This window comes from Choloepus didactylus, chromosome 6 (genome assembly GCF_015220235.1).
Source record: "Choloepus didactylus isolate mChoDid1 chromosome 6, mChoDid1.pri, whole genome shotgun sequence".
Classification (NCBI taxonomy): domain Eukaryota; kingdom Metazoa; phylum Chordata; class Mammalia; order Pilosa; family Megalonychidae; genus Choloepus; species Choloepus didactylus.
This window is the reverse complement of record NC_051312.1, coordinates 100,875,099-100,894,005: the sequence shown is the minus strand read 5'-3', so window position 1 is coordinate 100,894,005 and position 18,907 is coordinate 100,875,099. Positions and strand designations below refer to the sequence as shown.

Genomic DNA, 18,907 nt, shown 5'->3' with positions numbered 1-18,907 from the left:
TACATTGAAATGCATTATCCAATAACATGATTGGTAAGTTCCCCAAATGAAGAAAAGGTCTAGCTTATTTTTTCTCCCAACTTTTATAACATGGAATTGATCAAGATCCAGTGGGTTCCTGCAGTATATCTATTATAGGTTAGACTTTGGGGATTCAGGTTAGCCTAGATCTACCCAAGGTTAACTTTGTTCCTATGTTTTCTAGTGAACCATTTTTTGTTGTTGTTGTTTGTTTGTTTTGACGTGATATGGAAGATCAGATCAATTATGAAGAATATTCTCAAGAGTTTTGAATCAAAATTTATATGAACACTCTTGAACTCTACTATATTGGGCCAGCTTAGATCTAAATGTTGGCCAGTTATATGAGTTGCTGCATTCTGAAACTATAGCTCTGGGTGAATTGTAGGTTAAAGTGCCTGGGTCCTGAAGCCGGCTTTGCACAGTGTTTAATCCTTTTACCTGTGTATTTGGAAGGTGCATTGAGGAAAATTGTAACAAGTGAGATGTTTCATGCAAGCCTGAATTTGTAAAGATAGGAAATGATATATTAAAACTTGGAAATACCTAGAACTGTTCCTTTGCACACTGGTATTTAAGACTAGAATTATCATTCCCACTCCCCGGTCTGCCCCATTATCACTGAGAGAAGTAGACTGTCCATGAGATCTTGGAGCTACACCTGTCCAGATCTGACACAGTGGTTTATCTGGAAGAAGAATGGTTTTTGGGAACAGAGAGCAATAAATGATATGGTTCTTTGACTCATTTAGCTTGCTGTGTCTTTCTATTCTTTCTAGTTCACCAGTTTCTCTTTTAAGACTACCTTTTTTTGAGCTAATGATTGAATTAGACACATTGTGTGTGAGAGAGAGAAGAGAAAGAGAGAAGAAAGAGAGAAGGAAAAGGGAGATGGAAAGAGAGTGGGAAGGGAGAGAAAGCAAATCAAGGAAAGGGACGGAGGTAGGAAGGGAGAGAGGGAAGGAAGGAGGGAGAAATGAGAGAGAAAAGGGTATGCATGGGAAAGGAAGAAGGAAGGCAATTGATGTTCTAGGTATAACTTAGTAGGGTGAGCTACTTGAGATTTCTAAAGCCAACAGACTAAATTTTTAAAAAATTCCTATCTTTAAAAGATACTAACATTGCTGATAAAGTATTGAAAATTATAATACTTTAAAGGAAATCGTTTAATGTTATTTCCTTCCTCCCTCTCTTTCTTTCTCCTTTCCCTCCTTCCCTTTTCCTCTTCCTTCCCATTTCTTTAACAATGGGTTGATTGTAATGGACCAGATTTTTTAGAGAATTGACAAGTTCTAACTGGCAAATCAATATGGGCTTATCCTAAAGTATATGCACTATGTAATTTATTTTCTGAACTGATGTAAAGAAACAATTTATCTTGTTTTTAATCTCTTAAAACTGTTAGTATTAAGATGTATGTTTTTGAGTACTATACACAATTAGTCAAACAAGTTATTACATGTGCATTTTATTTTTAATTGGCTAAGCTTACCATTTGTACTGTTTATGTAATATAAGTAAAAACAAATACTATAAAGTACAGCTTAGGTCTGTTCTGTAAAGAGCACTGTCTGTCATCTTGACTCTTTTCTCTCTTCATTGTTAAATGTGATAGCTATGACGCAAGATCTAGACTGAATGTAATTTTAAAGAACATTAAGCTAAATGTTGTTGAATATATTCTTATTAAAATATGAAATTTTCATAAGACAGATTTTCTGTATATTGTCAAAGTAGAGAGGAGATTGACTGGTAATATGCAACCATCATAGGAAGTGGAAACGGTTGTGACATCTCGGTAAGTCTGTTTCCAGGTACTAGTCTTAATTACTCTTAGAGAAGCTGAAACTGTTGTATCTCAACCCTCTGTATTCACTGTTGTTTTTCTGTTTGACATTACTTCATATAGCTCCCACCCCAGTCTCTTCACATTTTTATAGATCTCAGTTTTATCAACAGAAGATTCTTCTGTTTCTCCTTTAGGAATTTTCCCCCCAATAGTTGTTTTTCATTCATATTTCTCTTTTCTATGATAGTAGCTTGAATTGTTCCCAGTTGAGCCTATAGGTCATTTTTGACCTGTTTTACTTTGTGCATATTAAGGACCAATCTAAGATGTCATAGTAGCAAGATCATGGTATATTGTAAGGAGCTATTTCAACAAGACTTTTTGAATCAATATCATCAGATTTCATGTTGGGATAATATAAGAAATAAAAGTTGATGATAATTGTCTCCTTCCCTGTTGTTTTAACAGAAAGTTGTGGTTTTAAGGATAAAATGTGCTTCAGCAGAATTTTTCAGTATAAAGCAATTTACTCTTTGAGCAATTTTTTGGTTCTCTTTATTGTTGTTAAATATATGAAAGAAATCAATACTTTTAATACTTTGAGATATGAATTTAATTTCTGTTGTTTTCAGTACTTTATTAATTATCTTTGAGCTTCTTTTAAACTGATATAGAGGTCTACCTATCATTATTCAACTTTTATTTCTTTGAATTCTCCTTTCTTTGTGATACAATGGAGTATGTATAAACTGATTTTTACCGTATACTAAAAGTTAAATGCTATAATTTTCATAATTCATTTTTAAAATTGTGTATTTTTAAAAGGAAGCTGAAGAGTGGTATATAATTAGAATTCAAAGACATGATATTGTCATGTATCTCATGGGCACCCTTCAAATGAAATTGTTGCTTCCTCTGGGCTCATAGCCTTTTACTGATGTCTTTATTTTTGGTTGACTGTATTCTTCATAAAAGTGTCATTTCTATTTTGTTTTGTTTTTCCTCTCTGGGGAAGGGGCCTTAGAACTATTCTTAGACATGAGTGATAAGATTGACTCAAATGGGTTAGTTAAATTTCTTATCCTGAGCAAGGAAAAGGAAATGATCCTATATAAGGCATTTATATTCTCATTTTATAGATAACTGAGATTCCATGGACTTTGAGTCAGAAAAACTTGGTTTGAATCTTATCTCTACTATTACTGGAAAATTGTTGAAACTTTTGTGGGCACTAGTTTCCTATTTGAGATATAACAATTGACACTACCTAACTTATTGCATTGTTGAGAGAATTAAAATAATATAAATGTATGTAATGTGCCTAACAGAGCGACCAGCATAAAGTAATATATTCAGAAAATGTTAGTTCCCTTTTTCTGCTCTTGTCCAAGGTCATGCAATCACTAAGTGGTAGAAATGCAATTAATATCCAAGTCTATCTTTCTACAAAGCTCGTATTCTTCATCATACTCTTCTTTGCTGCTATGTTCAACTAGTAAATTTGTTGTGGTGCTGGAACTACTTTCTTTGTCCCTGGTCCTTTGTTCTTTCTGCTATTTAGTGGAGACTGCCTTATCTAGAGCAGATTTCTACATCATGTACAAGATATTTACAAGCGTCTATAATTTAGAGATCATTGACTGAGTATCACACTTTGTTATTTTAGCTATGTGAATAAAGCAGGTATGGATCACATTTCAAATACAAGCCTTACAATCAGTCTTAATTTCTTCATCTGTTTTTTCTGCCATATAGAGGCTGGGATATAGGCGCCCAAGTCATAAAGACAGTAACCACTGTGAGGAGTGGTGGGGTGAGAAGAATGAAGGGACTGGATCGAGATCTATACCAGTTAGTGAAAGTGAAACACAGAGGTGCATTTGTACTTGGCAACAGAGCCTACTCTTTGGGCTTTGGTATATCACATCTCTTCTAAGACTAAGTGGCCCTGATAAACTTGTGTTGCCTCCAACAGCATCATGTATTCGTATCATTTCTTACATAAATACATGTCATGTACATTTCTGTGTGTGATTTAACCATATATTTGATGCATCTCATGACCAAACCGGAACATACTATTTCATTCTGTTTATTTCTTCTTCATTTAAAATTTTCTTCTTTCATTATATGTTTCCTGCCCTTTGTGGCTTAACTTCTTTTTTGCAGTATCCCTCTAATTTACCTTTGCCTTTCATTATCTGGGTACACTCCCATTCCATCTCTAGCTTTTTAAAAATACTTAGAGTAACTTTTTTCACATTCCCTTAAGGGGAAAATATGTACCTGAATTTATTGACTGCACCTGAGTGGATATTTTGTTCCTTTTGGATTCAGTGTTTGAATTCTATCCAATTCAGATTTGTGTTTGAATTTTCGTGTTCAGCATACCAGTGATATATCCAAATACTTTTTCATTTCACAAAAACTTATTTTTTTTCCCCAGCCAATAAAACTGAAAGGATTTAAGCACTGAATCTTCCCAGAGATGATGTGAAAAAGCAGTTTTTAAAGTTTGTAACTTCTGTAATTCAAAGAAAAATAGATAGTTTACTAAAATTACCCCAAAGGGCCATCTTGGCTGTCATTGAGAGTTATTGGAAATTACAGAATCATAGATTCTTTTTAATTTTTTAATTAAAAAATATTTTAAAAATTTGCCTCTTAAAAAGAAGTTTATTACAACCATTCTTTTGTTCAATACATGAAAAAATTTCTCTTTACATTTTTCTTTATTCCATTTCTTTTGTGTGTAATAAAAACAGTAGACTCTGAGTGTTTTAGTTTCCTAGGCTGCTCAAGCAAATTCCACGCAATGGTTCACCTTAAACAATGAGTATTTATTTGTTCACAGTTTGGAGGCTAAGAAAACATCCAAATCAGGGCATCATCAAGGTGATGCTTTCTCCCTGAAGACTGTGGTGTTCTGGGGCTGGGTGCTGGCAATCTTTGGCTCCTCTGTTACATGGCAAGGGAATATCTCCTGGTCTCTGCCTTTTCTTTTGGGTTCCATTGATGTAGCTTCTTGCCTCCTGTGGCTTTCTCTCTCTTTGTCTGAATTTCATTCTCATATAAAGGACTCCAGTAATAAGATTAAACCCATCCTGATTGAGGTGGAACACACCTTAACAGAAGTAACCTCATCAAAAGATCCTATTCACAATTGGTTCACACCCACAGGAATGGATTAGGTTTAAGAACATTTTTCTGGGGCACATACAGCTTCAAACCATCACACTGGGTTTAAAAAAAAAAGATAGGAAAAGTGTATTGGTAAAGAAGAAATATGGGAGCTACTAAACTGCACTGGACATCTACTAAGTTGCTTGTAAGGAAAATCTTGTCTTCCCGCCAAGAGAAGAGGGAAGGTCTTCTATTCCAAGGGCGTCCTTGGGAGGTTTGTCAAAGCTTGTCAACCTTGCCCCCAGTCTGTTTGTGAAAACTTGTGGTTTCATTATTGTTTGACAACACAAAAGAGTCATACCACAAAAATACCTGCCAGAGAGAACAATTTCAAACCACTTCTGCCGAACCTATCAAAAGCTCAGTTTGGTTGGAAACTAACTATTGTCTGAATAACATTCTGTTCACTCACCCATTTCAATTATAGACCTCCCAACTGGTGTGCCACCTGTGGGTTACCAATATGCTGAGCTGTTGCTTTCCCCTAATTCATGGCCAGCTGTGAGCATCTTCTGTTTTCCCAGGTATGCGATAGAAAAATCATTATGTGTATGTAACCCAACAAGTGAAAAACACTGGTCATTTTTTTTTCTCAAAGCCTGGACCACCTACATTGGAATTACCTGGGATGATTATTATGTGTGTAGGTCTATCCTAGACCTACAAGATCCTGTAAGATTGTATTCTCTGGGGATGGGGTTTAGGTGTCTGCCTTTTTTTTAAGCTGAGAAAAGGTGGTGATGCTGATGACTTTAGAAGACAACTCAGCACCAATTGTAGAGATTAAATAAGATTAAAATGTAAGGTATATAATATGTAGTCTCACATGAAGTATATACTTAATAAGTGGTAGTGTTTCCTGTAGTAGCTACAGGAAAAATGTCTGTTACGATTTGGGAGTGCTTTCATATATTAAAAAAAACACACACACACAACAAAGCTCAGTCTTTCAACATACTGTAATCACCATTTCTAAATCATGAACGGAAAAGACCTTTGAGTGTGCTGAACTTTAGTAGGAAACTGCATATTAATGGTTACGTTTATAATGTCAGAGAAAAGTTGAAGAGGGTGTTTCTCCCTAATTCTTCTCTGCTCTCTAATGCTTTCAATATTCTTAAAAAGTTTCTTTTTTGCTTTATAGATAGCTCTGTCTCTCTCAGCATTTTTATTTACAAACACTCTTTAGTCACCAAGCAAATCTCTCCCTTTTTCCCTTTTAGTATAAGCTTGTGAATGCATAACATTTTTGAGGGGATGGGGAAGGGACCTATTTTCCGTCTATAATTCCTGCTCTGGAACTTGTAGCAGTCAAGACATGAGAACTCTGTATCCTCAATATAGGTTGCTTTGTCAGCAAAGGCTCATGAGTTTTACCCTGTCTCTTCTGTCCAGTCAGTCATTCTAATTCCAACTAGTAAGCTTTCTGGATTCAATTTTTAGTAAGTTTCTCAAATCTATTTCAAGAATTGTGGCTAAATCACCTTCATTATGAAACAATTCTCCTGACCTAATTTATTTTGGTGAATTACGAAGTAGAAAGTCCTATGAAAATAAATGATTTCCTTAAACTTTCAAAGACTATGGGTACAATTATACATCTCATTCTTCTGAAAACAATATCCTGCTAGTCATTGAGACCCAACTCTTGTAGGGTAAGATTTTGATTCTTCTATAGGAGGCCTAACATTTTGTAGAGTTGTGACATCTTTATCATTGAACGTTTTGATAAGACTATCTTGGAATGAACCTGTTAGGTTGTGTTCTAGTAAAAATTCCTCATAGGTAATAAGCAGTCTTATTGAGTACTATTCTATGAGCCTGTTTTGCAAAATATGTTAGGGAGACAGATGTGGCAATTTCAGTACTGTGTGGTGAGCTTAACACATGGTGTCATGGAAAATCGATGGAGAGCAACTGACCTTATCTAGGGGAGATGGAATTCTTTCTGGAGATGTGATATTTAAGATGAGATATAAAAGACCAATATAAGTTTACCAGACAATATGAGGTGTGGTGAGATGTTTGTTTTTTTTTTTAATTCGATTTTTATTGAGATATAGCCACATACCATCAAATCATTCAAAGTGTGCAATCAGTTATTCACAATAGCATCATATAGTTGTGCATTTATCATGACAATCAATAATTGAACATTTTCATTACTCCAAAAAAAAATAAGAATGAAAATAAAAGTAAAAAAGAACATCCAAAACATCCCATCCCCCATCCCTCCTCTATTATTCATTTAATTTTTTTCCCTATTTTTCTACTCATCTGTCCATATACTGTATAAAGGGAGTGTGAGGCACAAGGATTTCACAATCACACAGTCACACTGTCTAGGCTATGTAGTTATACAATCCTCTTCAAGAATCAAAGCTACTGGGTTTCAGTTCAACAGTTTCAGGTATTTCCTTCTAGCTATCCCAAACACACTAAAAACTAAAAAGCAATATCTATATGATGCATAAGAATAGCTTCCAGAATGACCTGTCAACTTCATTTGAAATTTCTTAATTTCAAATGAGAAATTATTATCTTGTTTCATTTCTCTTTCTGCTTTGGTGAAGAAGGCTTTCTCAGTCCCATGATTCTGGGTCTGGGCTCATCCTTGTGAATCATGTCCCACATTGCCATGGAGGTTTACACCCCTGGGAGTCATGTCCCATGTAGGGGGGAGGGCAGTGATTTTACCTGCCGAGTTGGCTTGCAGAGGCCACATTCGAGCAACAAAAGAGGTTCTCTGGGGGTGACTCTTAGGCACAGTCATAAGTAGGCTTAGCCTTTCCTTTGCATTAACAAGCTGTAAGATGGGTTTTAATTCAGTATCTACTCTTTTTGCCTTGAACTACATCACCCTATCCTCTATTATCATCATCATTATGGTGGTCATAGACAGCAGTGATATTGTTGGGAAAAAAATAAACCCTAGATCAGTAGTTAGAAGACCTGGCTTCTAGGAGAAGGGACAAGATCAGATAATCGTTAAACTGGACTCAGCCTAAAAAATTTAGGTATGTAAGAAATATCCATTCATTTTCTATAATTCAACTTTATTTCTGACTCTTAGACTTTGAGTAATAAACAAAATAACTCCAATCCTTTTTGAGGTTTCCTCCACTTCCTGGGGTTATGTTAGGGCTCCATCTGGAATGGGAGTATTCTCTAGTCATTGGTCATCTGTGTACAGTGATTTGCCTCTGAGACATGAGTAGTTGTATCTGCATAGTTCTGTTTAGTCTGACAGCAGTTTGCCACTTTCAAGGCATAGACTTTATTTTTTCCAGAATTTGTGTTTCTGGTTACTTGGATACATTATGTTGCCATTCCTTTCTGGGGTTTTGCCCTCGTGTAGGCAATGCTGCCAGGAAGCAGAACCTAGATTCCTGCTGTCCTGGGATTGAAAGATTTCTCTCTCCTTTTCTCTGCTGGGGAAATCATTTTCCAGACTGGGGAGAGGCTAGGAGAAGTCTCTGTCTCTGTCTGTACCTGAGAATTTCCCTTTCACCTCTGTGAAAAACTCTTCTTCTATTCTAAGAAAGTTAAAGCTTTGGGAAAGCAAGATAGGAATAACCTGGAAATCCCTTCAATTCTCTCTTCTGGCAGTACTACTCCTGAGTCAGTGAAGTACAGAACCCGTTATCTGCCTGAATGATGTTAGGGAAATGGGAAAATTTAGGGAGAGAAAAAAAATTAATATTGCAAATACATATTTTCCACATGTACAACAGAGTTTATGTGCCTTCTTATGATGATGCCACTAGGTGACTTTGTGAAAATCGTTATCATTTTGAACATCAGATTTTTTTTCCAAAAGGGCTTTAATACTCCCCCTACCCCTTAATATATGTTGGTTATTTTCAAATAAGATTGTGCATATGCAATTGCCAAGAGATGGAAACAACCCAAATGTCCTTCAACAGATGAGTGGATAAATAAAATGTGGTATATACACACGATGGAATACTACGCGGCAGTAAGAAGGAACGATCTCGTGAAACATATGACAACATGGATGAACCTTGAAGACATAATGCTGAGCGAAATAAGCCAGGCACAAAAAGAGAAATATTATATGCTACCACTAATGTGAACTTTGAAAAATGTAAAACAAATGGTTTATAATGTAGAATGTAGGAGAACTAGCAATAGAGAGCAATTAAGGAAGGGGGAACAATAATCCAAGAAGAACAGATAAGCTATTTAACGTTCTGGGGATGCCCAGGAATGACTATAGTCTGTTAATTTCTGATGGATACAGTAGGAGCAAGTTCACAGAAATGTTGCTATATTAGGTAACTTTCTTGGGGTAAAGTAGGAACATGTTGGAAGTTAAGCAGTTATCTTAGGTTAGTTGTCTTTTTCTTACTCCCTTGTTATGGTCTCTTTGAAATGTTCTTTTATTGTATGTTTTTTTTCTTTTTAACTTTTTTTTCATACAGTTGATTTAAAAAATAAGGGAAATTTAAAAAAAAAAAAAAAAAGAAAAACAAGGAAAAAAAAAAAGATGTAGTGCCCCCTTGAGGAGCCTGTGGAGAATGCAGGGGTATTCGCCTACCCCACCTCCATGGTTGCTAACATGACCGCAGACATAGGGGACTGGTGGTTTGATGGGTTGAGCCCTCTACCACAGGTTTTACCCTTGGGAAGACGGTTGCTGCAAAGGAGAGGCTAGGCCTCCCTATGGTTGTGCCTAAGAGCCTCCTTCCAAATGCCTCTTTGTTGCTCAGATGTGGCCCTGTCTCTCTAGCTAAGCCAACTTGAAAGGTGAAATCACTGCCCTTCCCCCTACGTGGGATCAGACACCCAGGGGAGTGAATCTCCCTGGCAACGTGGAATACGACTCCCGGGGAGGAATGTAGACCTGGCATCGTGGGACGGAGAACATCTTCTTGACCAAAAGGGGGATGTGAAAGGAAATGAAATAAGCTTCAGTGACAGAGAGATTCCAAAAGGAGCCGAGAGGTCACTCTGGTGGGCACTCTTACTCACATTTTAGACAACCCTTTTTAGGTTCTAAAGAATTGGGGTAGCTGGTGGTGGATACCTGAAACTATCAAACTACAACCCAGAACCCATGAATCTCGAAGACAGTTGTATAAAAATGTAGCTTATGAGGGGTGACAATGGGGTTGGGAAAGCCATAAGGACCACACTCCACTTTGTCTAGTTTATGGATGGATGAGTAGAAAAATAGGGGAAGGAAACAAACAGACAAAGGTACCCAGTGTTCTTTTTTACTTCAATTGCTCTTTTTCACTCTAATTATTATTCTTGTTATTTTTGTGTGTGTGCTAATGAAGGTGTCAGGGATTGATTTGGGTGATGAATGTACCACTATGTAATGGTACTGTAAACAATCGAAAGTACGATTTGTTTTGTATGACTGTGTGGTATGTGAATATATCTCAATAAAATGAAGATTAAAAAAAAAAAAGATTGTGCATATGAACTTCACTTTTTTTTTTAACGGATGAGGAAAATGAGACTCACAGAAATTAAATGTTTTTCCCAAGTTTACAAAGCTGATTAGTGATAGAATAAGGTCTAGAAGCTAGTCCAATGTTCTTTACACTGTATTAGTGTGGTGTTCTTTGAACAAATGAATGGCATTGTGGTGCAGTGGAGGAGAGTGTAGCATTGGAATCAGAAGGCCCAAGTTAGAATCCATTCTTTAGCATTAACTGGCTAAGTTACTAAAAGCAGATCAACAGTTTTAGTGTCGAACTCCTCATCTTAAAACATGACTGTATTAATAATACCCACCTCTTAGGGTTATTGTGATTGTCAAATAAAAATAAAAATACTTAGTCCAAGTTAAAATTGTTTTGTAAATATTAAAGTGTTACACAAATGCTTATCATCAAAATACTTTCTCTTTTTTTTGGTTCAAGGAGGATAAAGGTTGTGTTCAAAATCAGAGTCCTCTTCCCTCTTCCATCAGTGGCCTGTGTCCAGAGTCCTGGTCAGTTTCTGGAACAAGCCTACTCAGAAATGGCAATGACATGTCTGCTCGCAGACAGGAAATACTATCACAGTATTGTGCTTTTTATAGATTCTGATAACATTTCTTATGAATGCTATTTCTCTTTCAATGATGCTAAACTAATTTTTAAACCCTCCAATGTATGGAAAATGTTTGCAGTCTTTAGGTCTGCTTTAAGTTTGGTCAGATATTTTCTTTACTGTTTAAATTCCAAGTTTTATTTATTTTTTTTTCTTTTTCTAGTTTGTTACAACTAGGTATATTTCAATATTCATCTGAAGATGTAATTTGCTATCTTCTTTCTTTCTATTTATGACTATTTAACCTTCTATTGCTACTCATCCTTCTCCCAAACAACTCTAGAAAACTTCAAAGTATGATTTATCTGAAAGGTGGTAATACAAGTCTACCATTTTATACTGATCTCTTTTAGTTTCAACAGGGGAAATATCCTGATCAACAGGTGTTTGTTGAAGTTTTTTGGAGGGAGTGGTACAGTGTAATTGCTAAGCACCATTGTAGAAAGAAGAAACACCATGATCCTTTTCCAGTAAATTAAATTGCATATGGCATAATACTTAAATAAAAATATGGGCTTTGGTGCCAGACAGACCTTGGTTTTAAATCCTGGTTCCACACTATTGGCTGTATAGCCTTGGGCAAGTTATTTCATTTCTCTAAATCTCAAGTTTCCTTACTTGCAAAATGTGTGTGATAGCATTTCTTAGGGTTCTTGTGAAGATTAAAGTGATTTTTGCAGAGTGCTTAGCATTGTCCAATATTAGCTAATATTATTAGTAGTATGTTGATGCCTTTGCTGTATCATCTTGAACCATAAATTTTAATATTAAAATCCTTCTTTTTAAATACCTGGCTCAAGAGTAACTTTTCAATTGACATCATTTTTTTTTCTTTCATACAAATATCCTTAATTTGCAAAATAACAAAAACAATAATATCAACAAAGAGAATTAAGGATATTTAAATACTAGCTAATATAATATTTTTATTTGCTGATTGTAGTATCTAATAAGTGATAAAATTTTTTGCATATATTCATTAAAAATAGTATGAGAAAAAGAAAACTAATTGTACTTGCTTATTTTAATTGGTAGTTGAAGTGATCTTTATAAAACTAAAACTAAAAATGGTCATGCTTTCCCTTGTTTAAAAGTCTTCCATGAGTTGTCATTCTTCCTTGGGTAAAGGCCAAGCTTGTTAGTAAAATTTGTAAGGAATCAACTTACCTAACTGCTCATATAACAACTGTGCCGGTTTGAATGAACTGTGTCCCCCAAATGCCATTATCTTTGTGGTCTTGTGGGACAGACGTTTTGGTGTTGGTTAGATTTGCTTGGAATGTGCCCCACCCAGGTGTGGGTGGTGGCTTTGGTGGGATACTCCCATGGAGGCGTGACCCCACCCATTCAGGGTGGGCCTTGATCAGTGGAGCCATATAAAACATGCTGACTCAAAGAGACTGAAAGGAGTGCAGCTGTGAGTGACGTTTTGAAGAGTAGCAAGCTTGCTAGAGAGGAGCATCCTGGGAGAAAGCCATTTTGAAACCAGAACTTTGGAGCAGACGCCAGCCACGTGCCTTCCCAGCTAAAAAAGGTTTTCCGGACGCCATCGGCCATCCTCCAGTGAAGGTACCCGATTACTGATGTGTTACCTTGGACACTTCATGGCCTTAAGACTGTAATTGTGTAGCCAAATAAACCCCCTTTTTATAAAAGCCAATCCATCTCTGGTGTTTTGCATTCTGTAGCATTAGCAAACTAGAACAACAACTGTGTGTCATCATAGTGTTATCACACTCTGTTTTAATTTTTTACTTTGTTGAAATGTCCTATTTAATTCTCTTTCTTTTTGTACTAAAACCTCTGTTAGGGTAGGATATTGCCTAACTTGTTCAGGGTTGAGTTCCCAGTGTCTGGAACATACTAGACTAAATAAATTTTTGCTTAATGAATAAAAGAACTTAAGTGAATAGAATCTTTTTTTTAAAAAATGTGAAAATTAGTGACTTAATATTTAACCCTGGATTCTAAAATTCAAGGGATGCAACTTATGTCTAGTTGGTCAGGTTTTCGTTTTTTTTTTTTTCCCTGTAGAAATATGCTCAACACTGTCTCTGGAGGATTAAGGGTGATAACTATGGAGAGAACACTAAACTTGGAATCCAAAGCTTTAGGCTTAAGCTCCAAATCTGTTATTTAATAGCTCTGTGGTCTTGGACAAGCTACTATGAATTTCAATTTCATGACAATAGGCATGGCGTGGTATATCAGTAGTGGATGTAGAAGTTCTTTCTTAACTGTAAAAACGTTACATGAATTTATGTAAAGGAATTTCATTATTCTAAATGCTTTGTTCTCCAAGATTTATTTGTGTATTAAATTCATCCTTTCCTCTATTATACTTTGATATTAGTTTTCCCAATGATACCACCATATATTCTATACTTTTTCCTTTTTTTAAGCCATAGCAAGTAATTTTATGTATCATCCTTTTCTTCTAAAAGTTATTCATTAGCATTATTGTCATTCTCTGTTTCAAATTTAAATTGCCTGTCCCGAATTATTTATAACTTTCTGGCAATGCTATTCTTAAAATGAATACAATACAGTTGAACCTTAACTAAGAGTCACATGATAAACTAAAATTCCCGTTATGCATCATTTCACTATATCCTTTGGATTGGGTATTTCATGCAGTACATTTTTATTTTAAAAAAATGGTTCCCTTTTCCTCCTGTGCCTGCCCTCAGGAAATCCTAATTTAGTTTCATTCATTTAGTAGATTCAGGAATCATGCAAAGATAGATTTCCTGTGGTGAAAAAAATGGGAGAATTGAGGCCACTAAGTAGGCAATTCGAGTGAAAAAATCCCCACTTATACCTGGTTATTTGAAACTCAGTTAAAAGATTAGTTTAATTACTTGGGTAATTATGTCAATTTTCTTATTTTTTCCGCTTATGGAGATCTGGCTAGGGATTTCTGATTTGAAATGGTCCTTGCGGTTTTCTCTCTTTTTTTTTTTGCTTGATTTATTATCTTTTCATAGGGTCTCTAGTTTTAGATTACCCTCAAGCTCAAACTTCCATTAATCAGGAAGAAATCAGTAGAGAGAGATGAAGGGCATAATGGATTTTATGCCACATGGTGATCATTATTAGTAATCATAAGCATAAAAGGGCGGCCACAATCCCATCACTAGTTAGAGTATGAAAGCACTTTTAAAAATTAATGTTCTATACAAATGTATTATTATATGATCATGTCACCATGTTTTATACCAATATCCTCCTCCACCCATCGATGCCTACAGAAATTCCCCCTTCTTTTAAGGGAGTAAGTTTGAGGTTTGCTGATAAGGTGACAGGTGAGCAGAGATCTGAAAGAAGGAAAGGAACAAGCTTTATGGATATATGAGGAAAGAGTGTGTCAGACAGAATAGCAAGTACAGAAGTCTTGAAGTAGATGAGTTCTTGGCCTATTTGAGAAAGAGCAGAGGCCATTGTGTCTGGAGTAGACTGAACAAGTTAAGGGGTGTAAGAGCTGAAGTCAGAGAGGTAGTCTTACTCTGATTAAGGTTGGGAATCATTGGAGGTTTGAGTGGAGGAATGGCATAATCTGATTTATGATTTGAAAGGATCTTTCTGGCTGTTGCTTTTAGAAAAGACTATAGGAGAGCAAAGGTGACAGCATGTGGACTAGAAGGAGGTTGTTGCAATAATGCAGGAGATGGATGATGGTGGCCTAGACCAGGGTGGTAGCACTGGACGTGGTGAAAAGTAGGGGGATTCTGTAAATACTTTGATATTAGAGCCAACAGGATTTGCTGATGGATTAGATGTGGAGAATTAGAGAAGGAGAAGAGTGAATGATGAGTTCAAGGATTTGGGCCTGAACAACTGGAAAGATGAGAGGTAGAGAACATTTTAGGAGATGCAGACTGCAGGTGGGTGGGTGGGTAAGTTCTGGAGTTCAGTTTTGACAATATATCTCAGTAAGTATTTGAGATGCTTATTATACATTCAAATATGAGTGTTGTGTAGATAGTTGGATATGAGTCTGGAATTCAGGGAAAGTCTGAGCCTTTGAGAGAACTGATAATATGTAAACCCAGGAGACTGGATAAGCTAGTCTAGGAGACTGGATAAGATTACCTAGGGAGTAAGAACAGAGAGAGTTGTAAGGATGTTTAAGGTTTAAGGAATGAGGAGGAATCAGCAAAAGTGATTGAGAAGTAGCATCTTTATGATGTAGCAGGAGAACCTAGAAGAGAGTGTTGCCCTGGATTATGATGTGCAGGAGCAGGCTCATACCAGCTTGCAAGAGACTATAGTTAAATTTTCAGCAAGTTTGCAAACTGGTTGTTAAATACAGCAATTTAAAAATTAACATGTATAAACTTAAATATGTTATATTGAAAATAGATACTAAAAACTCATCGATTCCTGATTATTCTATATTTTACTATCTCTTATGCTCTTGAGGTTATTTACATCTATTGTATCTATATGGTAGAAAATATGTAGAATGATGTGCTGCTGTGCATCTCTTCCCAAGCCAGTCTTTAGTGATGTGGTACCAACTACATGTTGGTATCTTCAAATTGGACTTGGTGGGAGTATTTACACCTTGGAAATTGGCAAATGCTACAAATCAAGGCTTGATTCATTGTTTTGTTGATAAGAAAGTGGTAGAGAAAATGTTAACAATGCAAGTGCAGGTTAAAAGTTTGTTGTGTCTATAGCTGTTACATCATGATTAGCATAAAAATTGAAGAATATTCATCTACTGCTCAAAAATTATTTTCTGATTCAGCAAAGAGGTCATGCCATTTATGAAAGAATGAAGTTTTTATATAGATCATCTTTGGTGTTTCATTTTTGTCTTACTCATTAATGTAACAAAAATTCAGCCAACCTCCATATTGGAACTACTCATAAATCAGCTATTATTACAAGGATCAACAAAAGTATTCTTGAGAGTTAACTGACTATATGGAATTTGTAATAAAAAGAGTTGTATATTTTTTAATTATTTATAGGTTTTGTGCCACACATCGTTTATGTCAGTAAAACTTATAATAAACTTATGTATGTATCTAGATGCACACATTTTTTGTTTTAACTTGGAGAACCAGTTTTTTTTTAAAATTCAATTTAATTGAGATATAGTCACATACCATGCAGTCATACAAGGCGTGTATTCAGTTATTCACAGTACCATTATATAGTTGTGCATTCATCACCAAAATTAATTTTTGAACATTTTCATTACCACACACACAAAAATAATGAGAATAAAAATTAAAGTGAAAAAGAACAGTTAAAGTAAAAAAGAACACTAGGTGCTTTTTTTTTTTTTTTTTCTGCCTCCATTTTTCTACTCATCCATCCATACACCAGACAAAGGGGAGTGTGGTCCATGTGGCTTTCCCAATCACACTGTCACCCCTCATAAGCTACATTTTTATAAAATCATCTTCAGGATTCAAGGGTTCTGGGTTTGGACAACCAGTTTTTAAAAATTTGCCAGCACACTGCTGTCTGGAAGCCTAGTGAAGAAAATGTTTTAGGAAGAATTGAGTACAACAGTATGAAATACTGCTGATGGGTCAAGTAAGGTGACTGAGAAATGAGCATTGGATTTAGTAATGTGCAGATCGTAGGCAACCCTGACGAGCTGTTTTAGTGGAATTATAGGAAAGGAAAGTCAGGTCAGAATGGTCTGAATAAAGAATGCAAGGAAAGGAAGTGTAGGCAGTATTTCAAGGAGGTTTACTGTAAAGGAGAACAGAGAAATGGGTACTGGAATTAGTTGGAGAGGAATGAAGTGTCAAAATTTTTTAAAAATCACTGGCTTTACAGTTTATTGTATGCTGATGGAATGATTGACTGGAGAAGAAAACAATTGATGATACAGGATTCAGAGTGACAACTGACTGAAGGAACATCCTTGAGTAGGCAAGAGAAAACAGATTCCAGTGCGCAAGTTGAGGAGTTGTCCTTAGATAGAAGCAAAATTTTTTATCCATAGTCACAAATGGGAAGGCAGAATATTTGGATGCAGTTACAGATTAAGTCCTTGGATGTTATGTTAGGAGCTTGCGGAAGTTCTCTTCTGATGTCCCATGATATAGGAAGCAAGATAATCAGTTGAGAGTGGCAGTGGGGAAGAAGAGTAGGAAGGTTCAGGAGAAAGGAGATACGAAATAAAGTGCTCATTATACATGAACTACTGTTATTATAATTGAAATTTAGTATATTTGTGAAAGTGGTAAATTAGAAGAGGGAGAGAACTTTTAAAATTCAAGACAAATGTCACCTACCACATGGAAAGGCACTGCCACTCTGGTGACCTTTTAAAGGATATTTTGTCTTGAGGAGGATGAAGAGATATATTTAAGAACCTGTAATATAACACAGTATAGGTTAGGAATGCCTGTAGTATTTGCATCAGGAAGATGGTTTGGAAGAAGGGGAGATAGTAATTTTAACTGGGGCAACTACTGATGGTTTTATGGAAGAGAGGGCACTTGAGTCAAAATTAAGGGATTGCTTTCTATGTGCTAGACATTGTGCTAAGTATTGCACATACATGGTTTCTTATTTAATCTTAATACCTGTGAAGAAACTGAAACTCGGAGAGGTTAAATAACTTTTAAAGATTACATACAGTTAGTAAGCATATTTCAGACCCAGATCTGGCTGACAAAAAACCCTTTTCAATATAGCACACTGATTCTAGGGGGAGATAGTGGTGAAGGGGAAAACATTTCAGTACAGAGGATAGCTAGAACAAAGAAAAGTGGAGGTGAGAAAAAATGTGTGTGTGTGTGTGTGTGTGTGTAGTGGGGGTTAAGGGGGTGGAGTACATAGTGGGAAATAAGGCTGAAAATATAGGTTGTGAACAGATCATGGGAGGGTGGCCACAAGGTCATGTTAAGGAATCTGGACATTATTTTGCAGGAAGACATCAATTTTAAGGTAGCTATTCTGGTAAGAGAATCACACCTACTATGTGAATATCTGTTGACCTGTATTGCATTCAGGACCTTTGTTTGGTTTTGTTTCATAGTTGCAAATCCTTTTGGAAGAGAGGGTCACAGAAATAAAAGTGGATTCTTAAAATTAGGAGTTGAGTGTAATTATTAATCTTATGGTTATGGAATTTTTTTACTATTTTATTAAATTATTTTGTCATGAAATTAGAACTATAACTATAAGATAGTTTAATGTTAGCTTACTATTTTCTAAGACAATAACATAGAATTTTAAAATCGTGTTTTTCAGATACTGACAGAGCTTTATCATTACTGGAAGAATACTGCCAAAAATTAAGGAAACCAGAGGAGAAGCAGTTGAAAAACGCTGTTAAAAAGGTGATGGGTATCTTTAAGAGCAGTTTATTCCAAGCTTTGCTAGGTATGTATGACAAAATTTTTTATTATTGATTAGAATTGGGCTTAACAGTTTGAGTAATATGGTTAAAGAATATGATGTTAACCACATTTCAAACTGGAATAATTTTCCTTGATACTGGAAGGAAAGACACCTCTCCCACCACACACTCTTTTTGTTACTTAAGATTAACTTTGAAAAAAAACTGTTATAAATGTAAATAAAGGAGAGTTTTTGAAAGAATGTTTGTATAGGAAGAACAGTTTATCTAGAAAAAACTTGAGTTGTTTGTTGCAAAAAATTGAGGAAAAATATGTTAGAGAAGGAAGCTATTGCCTAAACAAAAGTGATGGGTCATATTCTATTCAGTTAAAATCAAAGGTCTTCTTGTACTCTCTTAAAACAATAATATCAACAAGTACTCTTCATCTTTCTTGCTTTTCTTAGGAAAGTTTATGATCCAGAATTGAAAAGTTTACTGATGAAAACTCAGGTCTTGGGAATTCTTGT

General features: G+C 35.6%; 1 protein-coding gene across 2 annotated transcripts in view; it reads left to right on the top strand.

Annotated features, from left to right (window-relative positions):
- The window catches only part of DLG2 (discs large MAGUK scaffold protein 2), a 2,332,374-nt gene that overhangs the window by 2,211 nt on the left and 2,311,256 nt on the right, over window positions 1-18,907 (top strand). For both annotated transcript variants that reach the window (XM_037840899.1, XM_037840898.1), the window contains exon 2: window positions 18,290-18,421. In XM_037840899.1, coding sequence (XP_037696827.1) covers window positions 18,290-18,421 — 132 coding nt within the window. The remainder of the gene's footprint in view (window positions 1-18,289; window positions 18,422-18,907) is intronic.